Source organism: Camelina sativa, chromosome 10 (assembly GCF_000633955.1).
Source record: "Camelina sativa cultivar DH55 chromosome 10, Cs, whole genome shotgun sequence".
NCBI lineage: Eukaryota > Viridiplantae > Streptophyta > Magnoliopsida > Brassicales > Brassicaceae > Camelina > Camelina sativa.
The window spans coordinates 16091645-16108986 of NC_025694.1; the positions used below are offsets into that span (position 1 = coordinate 16091645).

General features: G+C 37.2%; 2 protein-coding genes and 1 long non-coding RNA gene across 4 annotated transcripts; 2 read left to right on the forward strand and 1 right to left on the reverse strand.

Annotated features, from left to right (window-relative positions):
- LOC104720430 lies at positions 4158–13048 on the forward strand. Of its 2 annotated transcripts, XR_002033736.1 has the most exons (5): positions 4158–4279; positions 4353–4471; positions 4580–4625; positions 4726–4805; positions 12849–13048. It is a non-coding gene; the product is annotated as an uncharacterized LOC104720430 (long non-coding RNA). The 2 variants fall into 2 exon arrangements; XR_002033737.1 differs by lacking the exon at positions 4580–4625.
- LOC104719101 (probable transcription factor At1g44810) lies at positions 13384–14735 on the reverse strand. The gene has a single exon (XM_010436944.2). It carries the CDS (start codon positions 14644–14646, stop codon positions 13675–13677), a length of 972 nt encoding a protein of 323 aa, XP_010435246.1. The 5' UTR covers positions 14647–14735; the 3' UTR covers positions 13384–13674.
- Positions 15844–16851, forward strand: LOC104719102 (late embryogenesis abundant protein 1). The gene is made up of 3 exons (XM_010436945.2): positions 15844–16132; positions 16259–16459; positions 16534–16851. The coding sequence occupies exons 1-3, from the start codon at positions 16085–16087 to the stop codon at positions 16612–16614; spliced, it is 330 nt and encodes a 109-aa protein (XP_010435247.1). The 5' UTR covers positions 15844–16084; the 3' UTR covers positions 16615–16851.

Here is a 17342-nt window from a genome sequence, read left to right on the forward strand (position 1 = left end):
GCTTTTAAATATTTCTGTAACATAGCTGTTAAGCGGCCTCCATGGCTAGCTCATCAATACGTATTGCGATCACACTATTTCAAGTTAATATAATATCTTTTTTCAACGAAAAAACAAAAATCTCTAACATTCCATCACTGCAGCAATTTTATCATTGTAAATAAGATTTATTGCATGTGTATCAGTGTATCGTTGCATGAAATCAGTCATACGACACTAAGAAAATGGCAAATAATTTTGAATTAGAAAAATGCGCCAATTAATAAAAGGATAAAACGATACATTTGAACCCTAAAGCAAAGTGATATTAAAAGTATTTTAAATTAATGTAATTTTATATTTCTTAATTTTAATATTTTAAAATTGTGTGCTTACATATTTTTACATGCACTTACTGTATGTAAATAATTTAATATTTAAAACATATTATATCAAATACTAATAATATTTTAAAACTTTCATCACATACATTATCACCACCTATATCACGCCTAACAATTTAATAAAAGAGTATTATAAAAATAAAATAATTTAAGAAAATGATTAAAATTCAATTTAATATATTTGTTCTCAAAGACAAAAAGGAAAAAAAATCCCCAGTGAAATAAAAACTTAAAATTTTGAAAATAAAATAAAATAATAATTTGATTAATTAATAAATGAGAAATACCCTAAAATACCATCAAATTAGTTTTCCATCCTAATATACCACACATTCCTTATTTTTCTATTAATACCATTAGTTACTAATTAGAAAGACAATTCTATCCTTGTAGCATAAACACATTGAAGGAAGCTTTTAGGTTTATCGATCATTTCATCTGCGTCGTTGGAGAACGACATTGTTTTCGGCGAGATCTGGCAGCTCCGTCTAGCTACGACGTTGTCCCCGTCTTCCTCCAGCATCGTCATCTCCGTCTTCCTTTGACAGTGTCATTCTCTACCATCGTCTTCATCTATCTTCCTCTGACATCATGATTGCTTTGTTAATTGAATCGATTCAATCTCAATTCTAATCGTATCTCAACAGAAATGTTATTTGCTTTTTATAATTTTTTTTTATTCTCTCTCTTGAAGCTAGTGAATCATTGGGTTTGAAATTGGGAGATTATGAAACCATAACTCCTCAATCAGAGAGGAATTAGGCGTTTTTTCATGATTCGATGGGTATTGGATTCACAAAGGTTGGTGTATTCATATCAATTTAGGTGAATCAAATTGTTTGATCCGATTTGAGATTACCTATTTAATCGTATTTGTCTTGATTTTTATGTGTCTATGTGGAGCTACAGAGACAAATTTACTCATAAGAAACATTATAAGCATCTCTTTTGCCAAAAAATGGAAGCTTGTTCTTGTTGGACTTGTATTTTATGTTCTACCTCATCCTCCAATTTATGACTTTTAATGTTGTTTTAAGTTCATTCTAGCTCTGAAATTTCATGATTTGTGCTTTATATTTAGCAGCTTGACATGGATGTTGTAATTTACAGAATTGTAGGTGGATCTGGTGGAGAAGTGCACATGATGGGAAGAAGCTAAGCATTACATCCAATGATGAGAAGAATGATTGATGTTGATGGTACCTTTAAGAATCTAAGCATTACGAGATTTCTTGCATAAGTCTCTTGCCATAAGAGCAAAATTCAAGGGAACGTTGTTGGTAGATACAACAGACGAAGATGATCACTTATATACTCGATAATCATAAGTTCTCAGGTTCAAAAAACAAAGTTAGGAAGACTTTCCTAAATATCAAGAACGTCTTCCTAAACATTATGTAATCCTTCATAATTTGAAGTTTTTAATCTCATAATCTATATTTTGCCTTAATGTATCATATTGCTCCATTTTAATCAGTGGTAATGATTTGATTTTATGTTCTTCTAAACATTATAATGTCCTTCCTAAATTTGTGCTCAAAGTTGTTTGTGATATTGTGGAAGCTGATATAACTCAGCTGGTTATTCAGTTTCAAGATAAACTTGGTACTTTTGGTGCACATGGAATTGTTTAAGCTTTATAAAGTCATCCTGAATTTCAAGATAACTCATGATGTTAACCAAGGTCATCCTGAATTTCATGATAATTGCTTAAGTTTTATATTAAAGTTGTCAACCAATACCAATAATAGGCTTTGACTTAGTGGTTACTTTCACACTCATAATTGAAATGATGTCATGAGTCTTTTCGGTGCGTGTAATCCTACTCATTTTTTAGGATGACCATCCTGAATTTCATAAAACATTTCCTAAATACTGTTAAGTCTTTCCCGAATTCAGGATACTAACCGAATAATAGACTTTGTCTTACTGGTCACTCTCACACTCATAAATGAATTGATGTCACGGGTTCGAGTCTTCTGGGTGCGTGTAATCCTACACCAATTTTTTTAAATCCTTCATAAATACTATTCAATCTCTCCCGAACTCAGAATACATTTTTATATATATATTTAGACCAATATTCAAATTATATGCTTTGGCTTACTCGTTATTCTCAAACTCTTAAATGAAATGATGGCACGGGTTTGAGTCTTTTAGGTGTGTGTAATCCTACCCCTTTTGTTTTTTTTAAAGATGACCATCCTGAATTTCACAACACCCTTCCTAAATATTATTAAGTCTTTCCCGAATCTGTAGAAAACTACCAAATTATTTCACAAAACACACCTCTTTCCAAGTATTTTCAACATTTAAATCTTAATGTGAAAACATATACCATATGATATTCCAATAACTCATTGTAACTGATTAAATCTACCATCTTAAAACAAAGAATCAACCTCTAACAGGTCCTACAAAGAAATTCTTCATCCTCTCATACTCTGCAACCAAGAGGATGTTTTGCGCTACTTTGATCCACTCTTAATTTGGAAATTGGTTTATCTTCATATATGATCTAGGTTCCTCTCCTATATTGAAATGAAGCTCAGGGGGTCTTAAATATGTAGGGAAAGAATCACCCATAACCTATAATAAAAAAAAAAAACATAGATCATGTCAAGAAATTCATCCTAAATTATATAGACCCTTTCCTGAATTTTCAAATTTAGTAGAAATCCATAGCAAACAATCAAATTTACAAAAACATTGAACTTTTCAACAAACAAGAAGCAACAAAACGAAGCTTAATGTATTAAAAAACACTAAACTGAAACATTGAACCAAGTCAGCAAACAAAGCTTAATGTATAAAAAGACACTAAACTTAAAACTCAAAGAAAACTCAAAATAATGGAGCTGAATCAAAACTCGAAACAATGAGCAATGAGATCTTATGGAGCTGAATCAACCTAATCATGCATCTAATGGAGCTTAATCAAATGGAGATGTATCAATCTAATCGTTAATCTAATCTAAATTTATGAACAATATACTGTACAATATAGTGAAATCAATGAATCAATTAAATATACTCAAATTGAAATTGAAACAATGAATCAATCAATAATTGATTTCTAAGAAAATCAAATGGGGATCAACGAGGTGGATGAATGGAGAATTGGAACGGATGGTGGCTACCAAACCGTCAAACAAAACATCAACATGCACCGAGAACAAATGGATACGAAGCTTACTTATAAATTAACATCGATGACCACTGCCAAAGCTTTGTGTGGGGAAGATTGATCAAGGAAGAAGAAGAACCACAAATACAGACTGCAACGACAAGATACAACGGCAACAACGACAGCGAGGTGTATCAGATCTGTTGGTGAAGAGAAAGGATGGTGGTGGCCAGGGCGATGCGAGTTGAAGCAAGGAGAACACGAAACGGCGAGACAAAGCAAGACAACATTACCCCGGCCAGGCGATGAGATTCCGGCGAGATAGACCGGCGAGGCGACGAGAATCCGGTAACCACCGTATCAGATTCTTCATGTGAGGGGAGGCAAGGAGAAGCGAAATATTGAGGGTTTTGAAAAATATGAGGGATGTTTTTGTCAAATAGTTAATGGGAAATGTTAGAAATGGAAATTGTTGGGTATCTTGTTGCAATCTAGAGAGAGTAATTAAGATAAGATAAGAGTAAAAAATATGGTTGTCCACAGACGTTGTGACATCTGTAACTAGGGTTTAGACAACATTTCTTCTCTATACACATATATAAACGAAACGTATCTATGGAGACATATCATAACGCCGTTGGAGGAGCGTCAAGCAGCCGCCCAAAGAGAGCAACGACTTCTCTCCATTGATGAAGATGAAGCAGAATCTGGAGGCAGGAATGGTGAAGGAGATGTGTGGCACGACAAGCTCACGAATCCGATCTTTCAGGTACATTATTCTTCATACTTTACTACTTCTCTTTACGATGGTTTGGTTGATTCGAAATTATTGTGGTATGAAGGACATCAAAGGGGTTGGAGGAGCGTCACGCAGCCGCCCAAACAACAGACATCGGCTTCTCTGCGAAGGCATGAAGGAGATGGTGGTGGGACGACATGCTCACGAAACCTTATCTTTCAGGTATATTATTCTCTCTTCTTTACCCCTTTTCTTCACGATGGGATGATTGATTAAAAATTCTCAAAACTGTTGTAATATGTGGTTGGTTTTGTGGGGTAAACGATGAAGATATATCATTTACTAGCATGTGTACGAGAGGAAGGTACTCAATATGGTTAGACTAACGATCGATGAAATTTGTATACAATCGTTGATTTTATACTTCTTATATATATGTATTTTTCTTAATATAAGTGTTGTTCATTTCTTTGTAGACATATGTGATCAAAGTAAACAGAAACTGAGATTAGTCGGCCAAACGTGTCAGAAGTGATGCGTTGTGTCAACGGTACTGGTACGTCTTCCTTTTTTGTTTTTTTTTTTTTTTTTCTTGTTGATATTAAACTTTTAGGATAACTTTGATGAGATACAAATTCATGTCTTTCAAATGTTAGTTTTATTACTAACATGATTCATAAAATCTCAATTTTATAACGATTTCTCTACGCATCTCTAATGGAAGACAAGTGAGAGGACCCAAAAAAATCAGTTCCTAAAATTTTATGAGCTTTCATGAAGGTTTAGATAGTGTTGTATATATACTTCCTTTTAATTACTTTTAGAACCCCTGAGTTATTAAGAAGACACTATGACCTTCATTAGTAATTGTTGACAGATGTTTTAAGATTTTTTTAATACTAATGTGCAAAAGTGTTTATAAAGTGTTTATAAGAAGACACTATGAACATTTTCATTTAGTGTTTCTAAATGGGTGTAACTGTGTAAGTGTGCAAAAGTGTTTCTAAATGTCTACTTAGACCATTTCAAATGTATTCTTCTATTTCTATCTCTATTTTTAGAAGAACCCTATAATAAAAATGATTTTATTCCTTGTATTTCTCTATAATAGAGAACTTAATTTTTTATTCTATATATAGAGGAATTCTATTTTTTTTCTCTATATAAAGGAATTCTATTTTTTCCCTCTATGTATAGAATAAAAAATTGCAATTTATATTTTAGAGAAATACATTAAAGTAAAATCACCTCTATTATAGAGTTGCTCTAAAAGTAGAGATAAAAATAGGTGAATACATTGAAAATACTCTTAGAGACACTTTTGCACACTTAAATAGTATTAATTTATTATGACAAAAGCCTTAAGGCAGTCGTCAACCGTAATCAATGGAAATGGTCTAACAAAGTATGATTAGGCTTCATTTTTCCTTTCCGATAATCAATTGCTTAATCCAACATTTAAGAAGAAAAAAAGAACTAACATTCCATCCAATATTGCATTAAAATTAAGTATAGAACTAACATTCCATCCAATATTGCATTAAAATTAAGTATAGAACTTAAACAGAAGAAGATTGAATGTTTGATTTATTCAAGCAAGCTGTTTGTTTTGCAATAAGATACGCACTGGATGAACCCATCAACATCAACTTAATTGATCCTACAAGGCATGTTATGATGTCGATGGTTGTTTCATTGCGTGCTGTATGGGAAAACGAGCAACTTGCTTTTATAAAATAATCATATAATTTTCTTTCAAATTCTACATTTTAATACAATCTTAGAGATGGGTATTTAGTTTCCGTTTCTTTTTTCTTCATGATATTGGAGGAATCAATTGATAATCATAATGGAAGACAAAATAGTACACATATTGCATTGTTCGTAAGTTCCTGGTGAAGGTACCAAAACGTAGGCTTCTGAAGTAATCAGCTTAAGGTATTAGCAGTTGATTTTGTAAAAACAAATTAGATCTATGTTTCCTTTACATGCATCTCCAGTGGGTTTTTCTGTTTTGTTGTATATGACTTTTTCCTGAAACATATATTAGGTAAATTACTAACTTATGTGAAGGTTATGTAGCTTATGTTACTATATAAACTGGAGATTATAAATGTGCATTAATGGAGGCTTAGTTTTTCAATACAATGGTAATAAATTAATACAAGAGTAACATTGTTGTTGTCCATAGACGTTGTGAAAATTAGGGCTTAGACCATTTCTTCACTATACACATATATAACGCCATTGGAGGAGTGTCAAGCAGCCGCCCAAGGGCGAGAATCAGGGCCCATCCGTAGATAAATGATGCCTAAAGCATAGACAAAAACTGTTGCCCACTGATTTTTTTTTTCTATATACATAAGATTATCTAGGTATAATATGAAATATATTAAACATATTATAAGAATTTTAAGTGTTTGAAACAAAAAAAGAATACTAAAAAAAATCCAAAACCTCTGACAATGTGAGGCCCATTAAGGAAGGTGGGCTCATGGGCTGGGATTGGACATGGGTCCACTAAGAGTTGGCGGTCGGGGCGTAATAAGTGGTATTAGAGCCGAATTTAGACGAGCGTGAAGTCGAGTGGGCTCACACCGTCGGGGGTGACGGTCTTGGTGCGCAACGAGGACGTTACGATCTGTTAGTGGGGGTGAATTATGACACCTCGGTTTTAGGTACTTGTAGAAAGATTTAAAAGAATTGATTTGGCCACCTATATCACCAAAGTGCACTTATCTTTTCGGTCAAGGGTCATGAGAGAATTCCAGAATTAAGGTGGGAGTGAGATGGGCGTTTCATAGTTAAATATGTTATTCATTGTTAGTGGGGAGTTTCTTTGACTGGGTTTGACGAGTGATTGCTCCCGAAAGGGTTAGGTTTTATGGTTAGTAGTGAATCAAGTTACTATGACAAATGTGGAACGTCATCGTCGTCAACTAGAAGACACGAGTGTATGTTAGTTATGTAAAAGTGGGGAGGAGATGATCCCTCATGTATTGCGTGATTGTCCATCTTTTACAGGTATTTGGAATCGCATTGTGCCGACTAGGAGGTGAAACAACCCGACCCGTTTTCTTTTTTTTTTAAATAAATATAATATATAATTAAGCACTCCATAATATTTAATTAAACCATCAAACCACAACCATCATTAAACCAATAACAACCAATATGCACAGCGGAAACATACCAACAACAGCAACATTCCTAACCATTCTAACCAACGACCTAGCATGCTACTAAACCAGATTCCAACATTAATAAACATAACCAATACCAACACACAACGAGACCCTAGATTATCCTCCTCCTCATCGCCTTGATTCCACGAACAAACCTTGCCATCACCTGCACCACAAACACAAATTGAGATGCATGAGTATTGTCATAACACTCAGTGAGGTCATCCTCCCATCTACTGGGCTATACACACAAGCAACTGAGATTCTATTGTTAAGCTAAACAAATAAACAAATAAACACACCTTAAAACCCTTAAGAAGCCGCTTCTCCACTTATATGCTCAGTTTAGATAACTAAACCAAACCAACCAAACCAAAATCGCGAATTAAAAATAAACCCGACGAACCCAGAAATAGTGGTGTCGATCGACACACCCCTGGTGTCGGTCGACACCCACTCCGAAAATACAATAACCGGTTCGTGGATGTTACAATTCTCCCCCACTAACAAGGATTTGTCCTCGAATCTCGCAGCACCGTCCATACATCAAGGACCTCCATGCCACCGTCAACACGGCCCGCATGTCCCCTGACCGGACTAAACATCGTCAGCCAAGGTTTCTCGTGCGACTGTCGCAACAGCCCGCACACCTCCAATTGAACCCCGAGGTCTCCCTCTAGCTAATATACTCACATCCAAGACGTTATTTGCCCACAACTTAGTGCTTCCCCTGTCCGTGGTCGCAACCAACGAATCATGCCGGCTCACAATCAGGCCAACCGCCCTAAGCTACGGCATCCAGGAAGTCACTCACACACACTCCCCCCGCTCTTGGGTCGCAACCCTCGAGACATACCGGCTCACTACCAGGCCACCGCCTACAGCTACGGTATCCAGGGAGTCGCTCACACCCACTCCCCTCGCTCTTGGGTTGCAACCCTCGAGACATACCGGCTCACTACCGAGCCAAGGCTCATAGCTACGGTATCCAGGGAGTCTCAAAAATCCCGCTCTTGGGTTGTCACCCTAAAGCGCGCTCTCAGATCGTCATCTGAAGCAACATACCACTCCCACTCTCTCGCCACGAAGTCCATTGAGCTATCGGTATCACATGAGTTGGGCCTCACGGCCTTGAGAAAACAAGTCTGATGCCATCGAGTATCTCCCGACTAGATCTACCTCAACACTTTCCACATAAATTTCCCTTTTTAGAAACTTACTAACTCTGGAAACCTCCTTTTTGTGGAAACTTCCTATTTTTGGAAAATTCCCGAAAATAGAAACCCGAGCTATTTCTCTTTTTCCCAGGACAACAACAGTCAAACATAAAGAAAAATACTCATCTTATTAATCTAAAAAAATGTCATAATTGTTACAACCTCAACGAAAATACATAAGAAAAATAAGATACTACAATCCAAGCCATCAACCTGCATCCCGAGCACCACCTCATTTTAGTACTTAATCGCACAACCAACCACCCCTAAGTGACCAAGTATCAAGAGAGATGGGCTGGAATACTTCGTACCCGCTCCAGCCACAGACTACCGCATGGACCTCAAGTCGTCCTCTAGCCCAGCTGCAACCTCAACTAGCTTCACTCTCGTAGCATAACTCATCACTCTGCACCGAGTCCTCAGATCATCCCGCAGAGCCAACAAGAACCTCCGCACCTGAGCCGATTCTGGCTCCAAAGCCCGGCCTGCATACCCCACAAATCGACTGAACTCTGCATCTAGCTCCCGCACTGTACGGTCCCCCTGAGTCAACCCCAAGATTCGTGCCTCCATGCGATCAAGAGCCTCCTGCGGAAATTACTTGGAGTTAAACTCCCTCACAAAATACACCCAAGTCATATCCTGCTGCACCCTCCGTGCTATCACCGACCTCCACCACACACGTGCATCACCTGATGAGTACTGCACTCCCAAATCCACCCTAAACTGGTCGGGACACCAAAGCGACCGAAAAAGATCCTCCATCCGGTCCCTCCACTCATCCGCTACACTCGGGTCTGTACCTCCCGAGCAAGACTCCGCTCCCACTCGCTGCAGCTGCACCATCATCTGCACGCGTCCATTACCTCGGCCCTCGACTGCACGCCTGCCTACAAACCCGCCACAGGCTGCACCACTGGGACTTGCCCACCTACCATTGGCGGCACCCCTGGAACCTGCCCACCAACCACTGGCGGCACTGCCGGAACCTGCCCACCAACCACTGGCGGCACTGCTACTGGAAGCCGCGGCAAAACCTGAGTTAGCAGGCCCATCAGGACATTCTCCCTGCCTGGAGCACCCTCCGCTGCAACTCCCACACCCGGGGCAACACTGTGACCGACACCAGGCCTATCCGCCCTGCCGATACCCAAACCAGCTTGGTCTCCAGACACACTAGGATGAACCTGTGACTCTGCTACCTCCTCATTGGCCATGCTCTGGGTCACACTTACACTGGCCTCGGGAACCTGACCTCGTCTCCGACCTCGACCACGTCCACGACCACGACCACGCCTGCGACCAACAGCATCCTCACCTCTAACCATCTGTATCACCAAGAACATAATGCTAAACAACAAATAACTCTAATAACACAAGAACACAACTCACCGTGGGATCACAAAGCAGGCTCGAAGAGGATGATACTAGGACTCCATACCACAAACAAATAGACTTGCTACTCCTAATCAATTCCATCACACAAAATCAAGCAGCAACCAACATAGAGATCAATTCAACCAATTAAATCCCTAGCCGCTCTACCTCTCCACTTAACCATCCTAGAACGTATACGCTTTGATACCAAAATGAAACAACTCGACCCGTTTTTTTTTAAAATAAATATAATATATAATTAAGCACCCCATAATACTTAATTAAACCACTAAACCACAACCATTATTAAACCAATAACAACCAATATGCACAACGGAAACATACCAACAACAGGAACATTCCTAACCATTCTAACCAACGACCTAGCATGCTACTAAACCAGATTCCAAAATTAATAAACATAACCAAGACCAACACAAAACGAGACTCTAGATCATCCTCCTTTTCATCGCCTTGATTCCACGAACAAACCTTGCCTTCACCTGCACCACAAACACAAATTGAGATGCATGAGTATTGTCATAAACACTCAGTGAGGCCATCCTCCCATCTACTGGGCTATACACACAAGCAACTGAGATTCCATTGTTAAGCTAAACAAATAAACATAATCAACACAACAAACAAGGCAAAACTCATCATCGGTTAATATCGGTGTCGATCGACGCTAGCACAACATGGTGTCGACCGACACCACACTGGTGTTGATCGACACTGCTTTTGCAGACGCGAACTGCACGAACCCGAACATCGATCCTCCGTTTCAAAACATCTCGAGACCGTCCCAAACTCACCCAAATGCCTCAGGAACCTATGGGAAACACGAAAACAACAAACCCAAGCAAGCAAACACCACAAATAGACAAAGAACAACCAAACAAAAGAGATCTCAGGCTTAGATCAGCCATGGTCAAGCACTCACCTCTTTTGCAGGAAGATTTGATTGAGAAACGCTGGAAACAACACCTTAGGAAGCTTCTCCTTCGTTCCCAAAAACAGCTCTCCCTTCTACAGCTATAGATCTCACCAAAAACCACCAAGAACAAGTCAAAATCTCAAACACCACAAGTTCTATCCTTTCTCTTTTTTTTTTCATTTGCAAACGGCGACAAAACACACCCTAAAACCCTTAATTCGCCGCTTCTCCACCTATATACTCGGTTTAGATAACTAAACCAAACCAACCAAACCAAAATTGTGAATTAAAAACAAACCCGATGAACCCAGAAATAGTGGTGTCGATCGACACACCCCTAGTGTTGATCGACACCCACTCCGAAAATACAATAAACGGTTCGCGGATGTTATAGGAGGAAAAAAGCTTTCTTCACCAACTTGATTCTTGAGTGGCTTTACGGTAACTTGGCTGGGAAGGATGAAGTGGCGGGGATTGAGTGGTCAACTATGTTTGCTATGGGAATTTGGTGGGCATGGAAGTAATGATGCGGGTATGTGTTGGAGCGGTTGGAAAGTGTAGGGACCGATTAAATTTTGTGAAGGATTCAGCTGCGGAAGTGAGTCAGGCTCACAAGCTGGCCAAAACTATGAGGGTATCCGTTGGTAGGGTTGACATAATGATATCTTGGAAGCCGTCAGGGGTGTGTTGGATGAGGCTGAATACCTATGGTGCATCAAGGGGGAACTCGGAGCTAGCTACAGCTGAAGGAGTCTTACGGGAGACAACTAACAGTTGGTGCGGTGGTTTTGTGGTAAACATCGGGGTTTGTTCCGCACCGTTGATGGAGTTATGGGGGTGTATTAAGGGTTGTACATTGCATGGGGAAAGAAGATTGCTCGGATGGAGTTGGAGGTAGATTCGGAGTTGGTAGTGGGGTTTTTAACGATAGGGATTGATGATGCTCACCTCTTGTCGTTTCTGGTATGTTTGTGCCATGACTTTTTATCTAGGCACTGGATAGTTCGTATCTCGCATGTGTATAGGGAGGTTAACCTTCTTGCGGATGATTTAGCTAGTTATGCTTTTATGTTACCTTTAAGTTTTTCCTTTTTAGAATCTTGTCCATTGTAGAGGATGATGACCGAGAAACTGCATTTCTAAGGCATATCCGTTGTTAAGTACGTTTTTCTTTTTCTTTTAATAAATTGTCGGGAGACCCCTTTACCAAATGAAAAAAGAAAGAAGTTAAAGATAATTACTCTTCTGCTTAAAACATGTTTTATGATTTGTCTTCTAAGATGAAAGGTAAGCTTAAACTGCTACTATTTTTTCTTCTTTAATTTGTTATCACATGATTTTTATGTCTAACAGTAGATATGGTGTAACAATATATGGAATAATAACGATTTTTTTTTTTGTAAATTGTATAAATCATTGGGATATTCTTTTTAAGAGAATTTTTTGAGATATTTTTAATCGTATTTATATAGCCCACAGATTGACCAATTAATTTATAACTTTTTTTGTAACCAAACTATATTTAATCTATAACCTATTTACCTATAAATATTATATAGTCTACAAAAAAAATATTGTGTACTTCCGTAATATTATATATGGATGCTTCTTTTTATCTTCTGCTAAATTAATTATCATATTAGATGTACAAGCCCATATTTTGCTTATCTTTATTAGCATATAGTTTTCATCATTATAACTTGTAAAACCTAATTTTTTTTTTTTTTGGTAAAAGTAAAACCTAAATTTGATATTTAAATAATTTTGTTAGCAATAAATTATATAAAACTAATAAGTATGCCCTTTAAGATTTCTTCCAAATTGGATGTCATAGGCCAATGCTTCTTCTGTTTTTTTTTTTCTCACTGTGGCACGGGCAACAGAGCACTACGGAACTTTAGCTCAGTATCATACTATCACTAGAACGAGAGAACTTGAGTCAACAAAGATTATACACAACACAGCTAGACTGCAACGTCCCTGATGAGCGTGCCAAAACGTAGGCTTCTGAAGTAATGAGTTTACAAAAGAAGGCATTGGTAAGTTGATTTTGTAATTTTTTAACATCTCTGTTTCTTTTTACTTCTCTAGTGCTTTTGTTTCTGTTTAAATGTACTTGTATAAAATATATATATATATATATATATATATATATATATTTTCCCTAAAAAAACAGTAGGTAAATAACGTCTTTGAACGTTATGTGACTTATATGATTATATATAAACTGGAAGATTGTAAATGAGAATTAGTAAAATGTCAAAAAAAAAAGAGAATTAGTGGATACGAAGTTTTTGGATCCGGTGGTCATAAAATGTTCCTGCTAATATAATTGTTTAATTTAGGTTAGAGAGATTGAGATTTGGTTGTTATGAGTCTTTAGATTGAGTTTTTGTAGAAGCATATAGCAGTGAAAACTAGAAAAAGGCAAAAGCAAAGCATACATATATAGTCTTCGCTCATTACAAACGAGTTAAAATGCAAAGCTTACATATATAGTCTTTGCTCGTCGACCAAAAGACTAATTAGATAACTAATTTGTCTTCTTCTTCTTCTTCTTCTTCTTAATTTAATCATCACATAAGAATCCAAAAGACTTAAAAAAACAGAAACGTAGATAGATAACAAAAAGAGGCATTGCATCATCATCTCCATTAAAACCTGCGATTAAAACCGCTAAAACCTATACACATCCAACTTGCTTCTTCTTTATATGCCTCGAGTCATCACATAGGCCACCTCCTTCAAAGTGTCACTCTTCAACCTCAACAACTCATATTCCTTGGCCTCCACCAACTTCAACTTCTCTTCAATCCTTTTCTTAGTCTCCAACGACACCTTACTCCACTTCTCTTTCACAGAAAACTCATCCACACCAAGACCCGCAATGGTCCGAACCAGAAAAGACTTCTCAAACAAACTCAAAGACTCAGAATCTCCTCCAAGAATCACCTCTTCTCCAACATTGTCACCACCAAATTTCTTCAATTTCCCATCAGAACCCCAAATATACTTAGCTAACTCCAAACACTTCTTATCATGAGACGATTCTAAACCACTTTTCTTCTTCTGTTTAGCAAAATACTTCTTTTTCAAAGATCTAATCTTATCACCGAATTGGATTTTGCTAACATCAAAGCTAATGTTGTTCTTGGCCATATCAAAGAAACCATTCATATCATCATAAGGACTTGTACCTTTCTCAGCTTTGAAATCAATCATCCCTTGTAACAGGGAGGTCTCATCATCTTCACTCCATAGTCTCTGGAAAAGCTTTTTCTCATCGTCTCCTGAAACTTTCTTGGCTTTTTTGACATGCATGTCCTTCGAGGTCGTCTCTGCTTCACTCCCTCGCTTCTTCCCTGGTTTCGCCGCAGTAGATTCGTTTTTCTTGGGCTTGGTGGTGACGACGACGGCGATGGTCTTCTCAGGTGATGGTTCAGATTCGGACTCAGAATCCTCAGACTCGGTACTTGAAGCATTGGCTGGGGGAGTTTTAAGGGTTTTAGGGGTGGCGAGATCTTTGGGATCGTCTTCTTCTTCAGAGGAGGAGGAGGAGGACGAGGAATTAGAGGTCTGTTCTACATCTTCTTCGCCAGATAAGGTCTCGACTTCTTCGTCGCCGCTTGAAGAAGAAGCGGTTGGTGGATCTTCCAAAGGGTTGAGAACCTTCTTCGCCATCGGAGAGTGTGCTGAAGCGTTTACTGATGAGAGAGGCTAAAGAGCTTTAGGGTTTTCTTTTTTTTGTTTTGTGGGCGGACAAGTCGATAAAAGAAATGGTTAAATATAGAAAATATAAAACCAAGTTCTTTATTTTCTTTTGGACCTACAAGGGCCGGCTCTAGCCCATAAACCCACTAAACAGAACAGAACTAGAAGTTGAACTCTTCCATGTGATGTGAGAACGCTGACAAGTGGACAACGTACGGGACTTTGCCGAAACATTTGTCGAAAAGGTTCGTGTATTTCGAACAAAGCGAGTTTAGTAATATAAAGACCAAAGTGGAATTGTTAAAAAAAAATGAGGTTTAAAACTAAGTAACCTAGAGCAAACACTAGCCTTTTATGTCCTCGAACCAAAGCTGGTGAATATCTTGAAACCGGCCGGAGTCGATTCTGGAATGAACCAGGCCAAAAACCATGCTTGCAACCCCTGTATATAATAAAGTATTTGGGAAGCCATATACTTGAGAAAAAAACCTCAACGCCGGGTTGGCTCATAAATGTGGAATCAAATTATCAAAATATTAAAGGTTTGGTCAATACCTCTTACAAAGTATCTATTTTAAATTTATTTTTTAGTAGGTTCATAAAAAAAGTTCTCAGCTTGTTGTACATTCTCATGTAAATAGGACGGGTCTTGTTTGCAGTTTAAGGTTTAACAAAAAGCATATCAAGCTAATCCGATTTTGGATTGTCTTGATGATAAACTCATAAACCTAGTAAGTTGATGGACCGCGCAATGAGCATTGTGGTACATGCGGTCATCCAGCTCTTTCCTCTGGTGATTTGGAAAGGTATGTAAATGAAAATGTATCACATCCAATACTTTAGGACTGGTATAGTCGAATCGATTCGGTCATCATCTATTAAATAAATAAGTTTTGGCCAATATGTAATGCCATAAACAAATTCTATGCTTAAACTGTAAACAAAGTAATTAAACTTTTAATTTATATGCAAAAAAAATGAGCTTCTTACTTTCTTAGTATAAGTGTAGTGATGAACCATCAAGTTCAATGGGATAACTAGAAATCCTTGGGGTTGTTTTTTTCATTTTTCATTTTATCCAATTTTGATTTCTATTTTGGGGATAGAAGAAGTTTCATTTTGTAGTATTTTTCTTTGTCTAAAAGAAAAAGTAAAAGAAGAGAAAGAGTCGAAAGGGATATATTACAAAACACAAATGGCCACCCACAATTTTCTCAACATCGACACAAATCAATCCACAATATTAAAATGTCTTATTCACTAATCACTCAAAATTCAAGAAATCCAACACCAAATAAACACTATAAATACACTTCCGTATCAAACCAATTCAATCAATCAAAGCTGAAAGAACTTAATCACTCTCACAAACTTCAAATCCTCATCATCCCTTTTTGAATCATTAATCATGTCTCAACAACAATTCAACGCTGGACAGACCAGAGGCCAAGCTCAAGTCCGTTTCCTGAACTCAATCTTTCCATGCACTATAGTTATCATATTCAAACGTATTATCCAACAATATGTTACCAAATGTTTAAGTATGTTAAATGTTTATATATGGTTTTGATGGATATTTTAGGAGAAAGCTGAGCAATGGACCGAGTCTGCGAAGCAAACCGCGCAGTCCGCACGTGACAAGACTGCTGATTTGACACATCAAGCAGGTGACAAGGCTGCAGATTTGACACAATCAGCTCGTGACAAGTCAGCTGATGGATCTCATTCCGCTAAACAGTCCGCCCAACATAACCAGGAACAAGCTGCTGGTTTATTTGGACAGGTATATTTCTATACAATTGTTGAATCTAAAATATAAAATTTGCTAAAACTGAACCCTTGAATGTATATATGTAGACCGGTGAATCAGTGAAGAACATGGCTCAAGGTGCTCTTGACGGTGTGAAGAACAGCCTTGGCATGAACGAGAAGAAATGAGACTATGAATAATACTCATGCTTCTCAACGATTTAATAAAATAATATTTATGAATAATTTCTTGTTTTTGGAAATTTTGGGTTTTTCTCCAAATTAATGTTTGTAATAAGATTATTTATTTTGAAAGATTTTGTGATCATGTGTGATCTGAAATCTGAGATGTAATAAGATGTTGTAACATCATAGCCTTCAATTTTCTATTTTATAAAGGAATGAACCAAATTAGCAACACTCTTATTATATTAACCACATTAATATAATCTTAAGTGCGAGTCCGAGCCATGAACAATTACTTATTTATTTACAAATCAATGAATTAGTAAGCAATTCTGAATCTTGCTGGTATGATTACTTATAATACTAATGAATTAGTAAATAATTGGTGAACCTAGAGAATGCTTCAAATTCAACGAACCTATATGATAGTGATCTTACTGAAAATTAATTATATGAATGGTCAACAAAAGTTAAAAAAAAAAAGAAAAAAAAAAAAAGAGAGAGTTTAACAGCCGTTGAAGTAGTGATGATATCATGTAGATGTAGTACATAAAGTTTGTGTTTCAATGCAGTACACAAATGCACCAATCTTTTAGTACATACCTAGTTTGGATTATTTTATTAAAAGCATACTAACAATTTTTTTTTCTTTTACTTTTGTATTACAATGCCACGAAAACTGAAGACAAATTTTGAATCAACTACAGTTTTTTTTTTTTTTTTTTTTTTTT

What these genes read in the sequence shown, in the direction of transcription:
- LOC104719102 (XM_010436945.2), top strand. Translation starts at nt 16,085, where the DNA reads ATGTCTCAACAACAATTCAACGCTGGACAGACCAGAGGCCAAGCTCAA. An exon ending in AGACCAGAGGCCAAGCTCAA is followed by an intron (nt 16,133 to 16,258) that starts GTCCGTTTCCTG and finishes TGGATATTTTAG; the next exon opens with GAGAAAGCTGAGCAATGGAC. An exon ending in CTGCTGGTTTATTTGGACAG is followed by an intron (nt 16,460 to 16,533) that starts GTATATTTCTAT and finishes GTATATATGTAG; the next exon opens with ACCGGTGAATCAGTGAAGAA.
- LOC104719101 (XM_010436944.2), bottom strand. Translation starts at nt 14,646, where the DNA reads ATGGCGAAGAAGGTTCTCAACCCTTTGGAAGATCCACCAACCGCTTCT.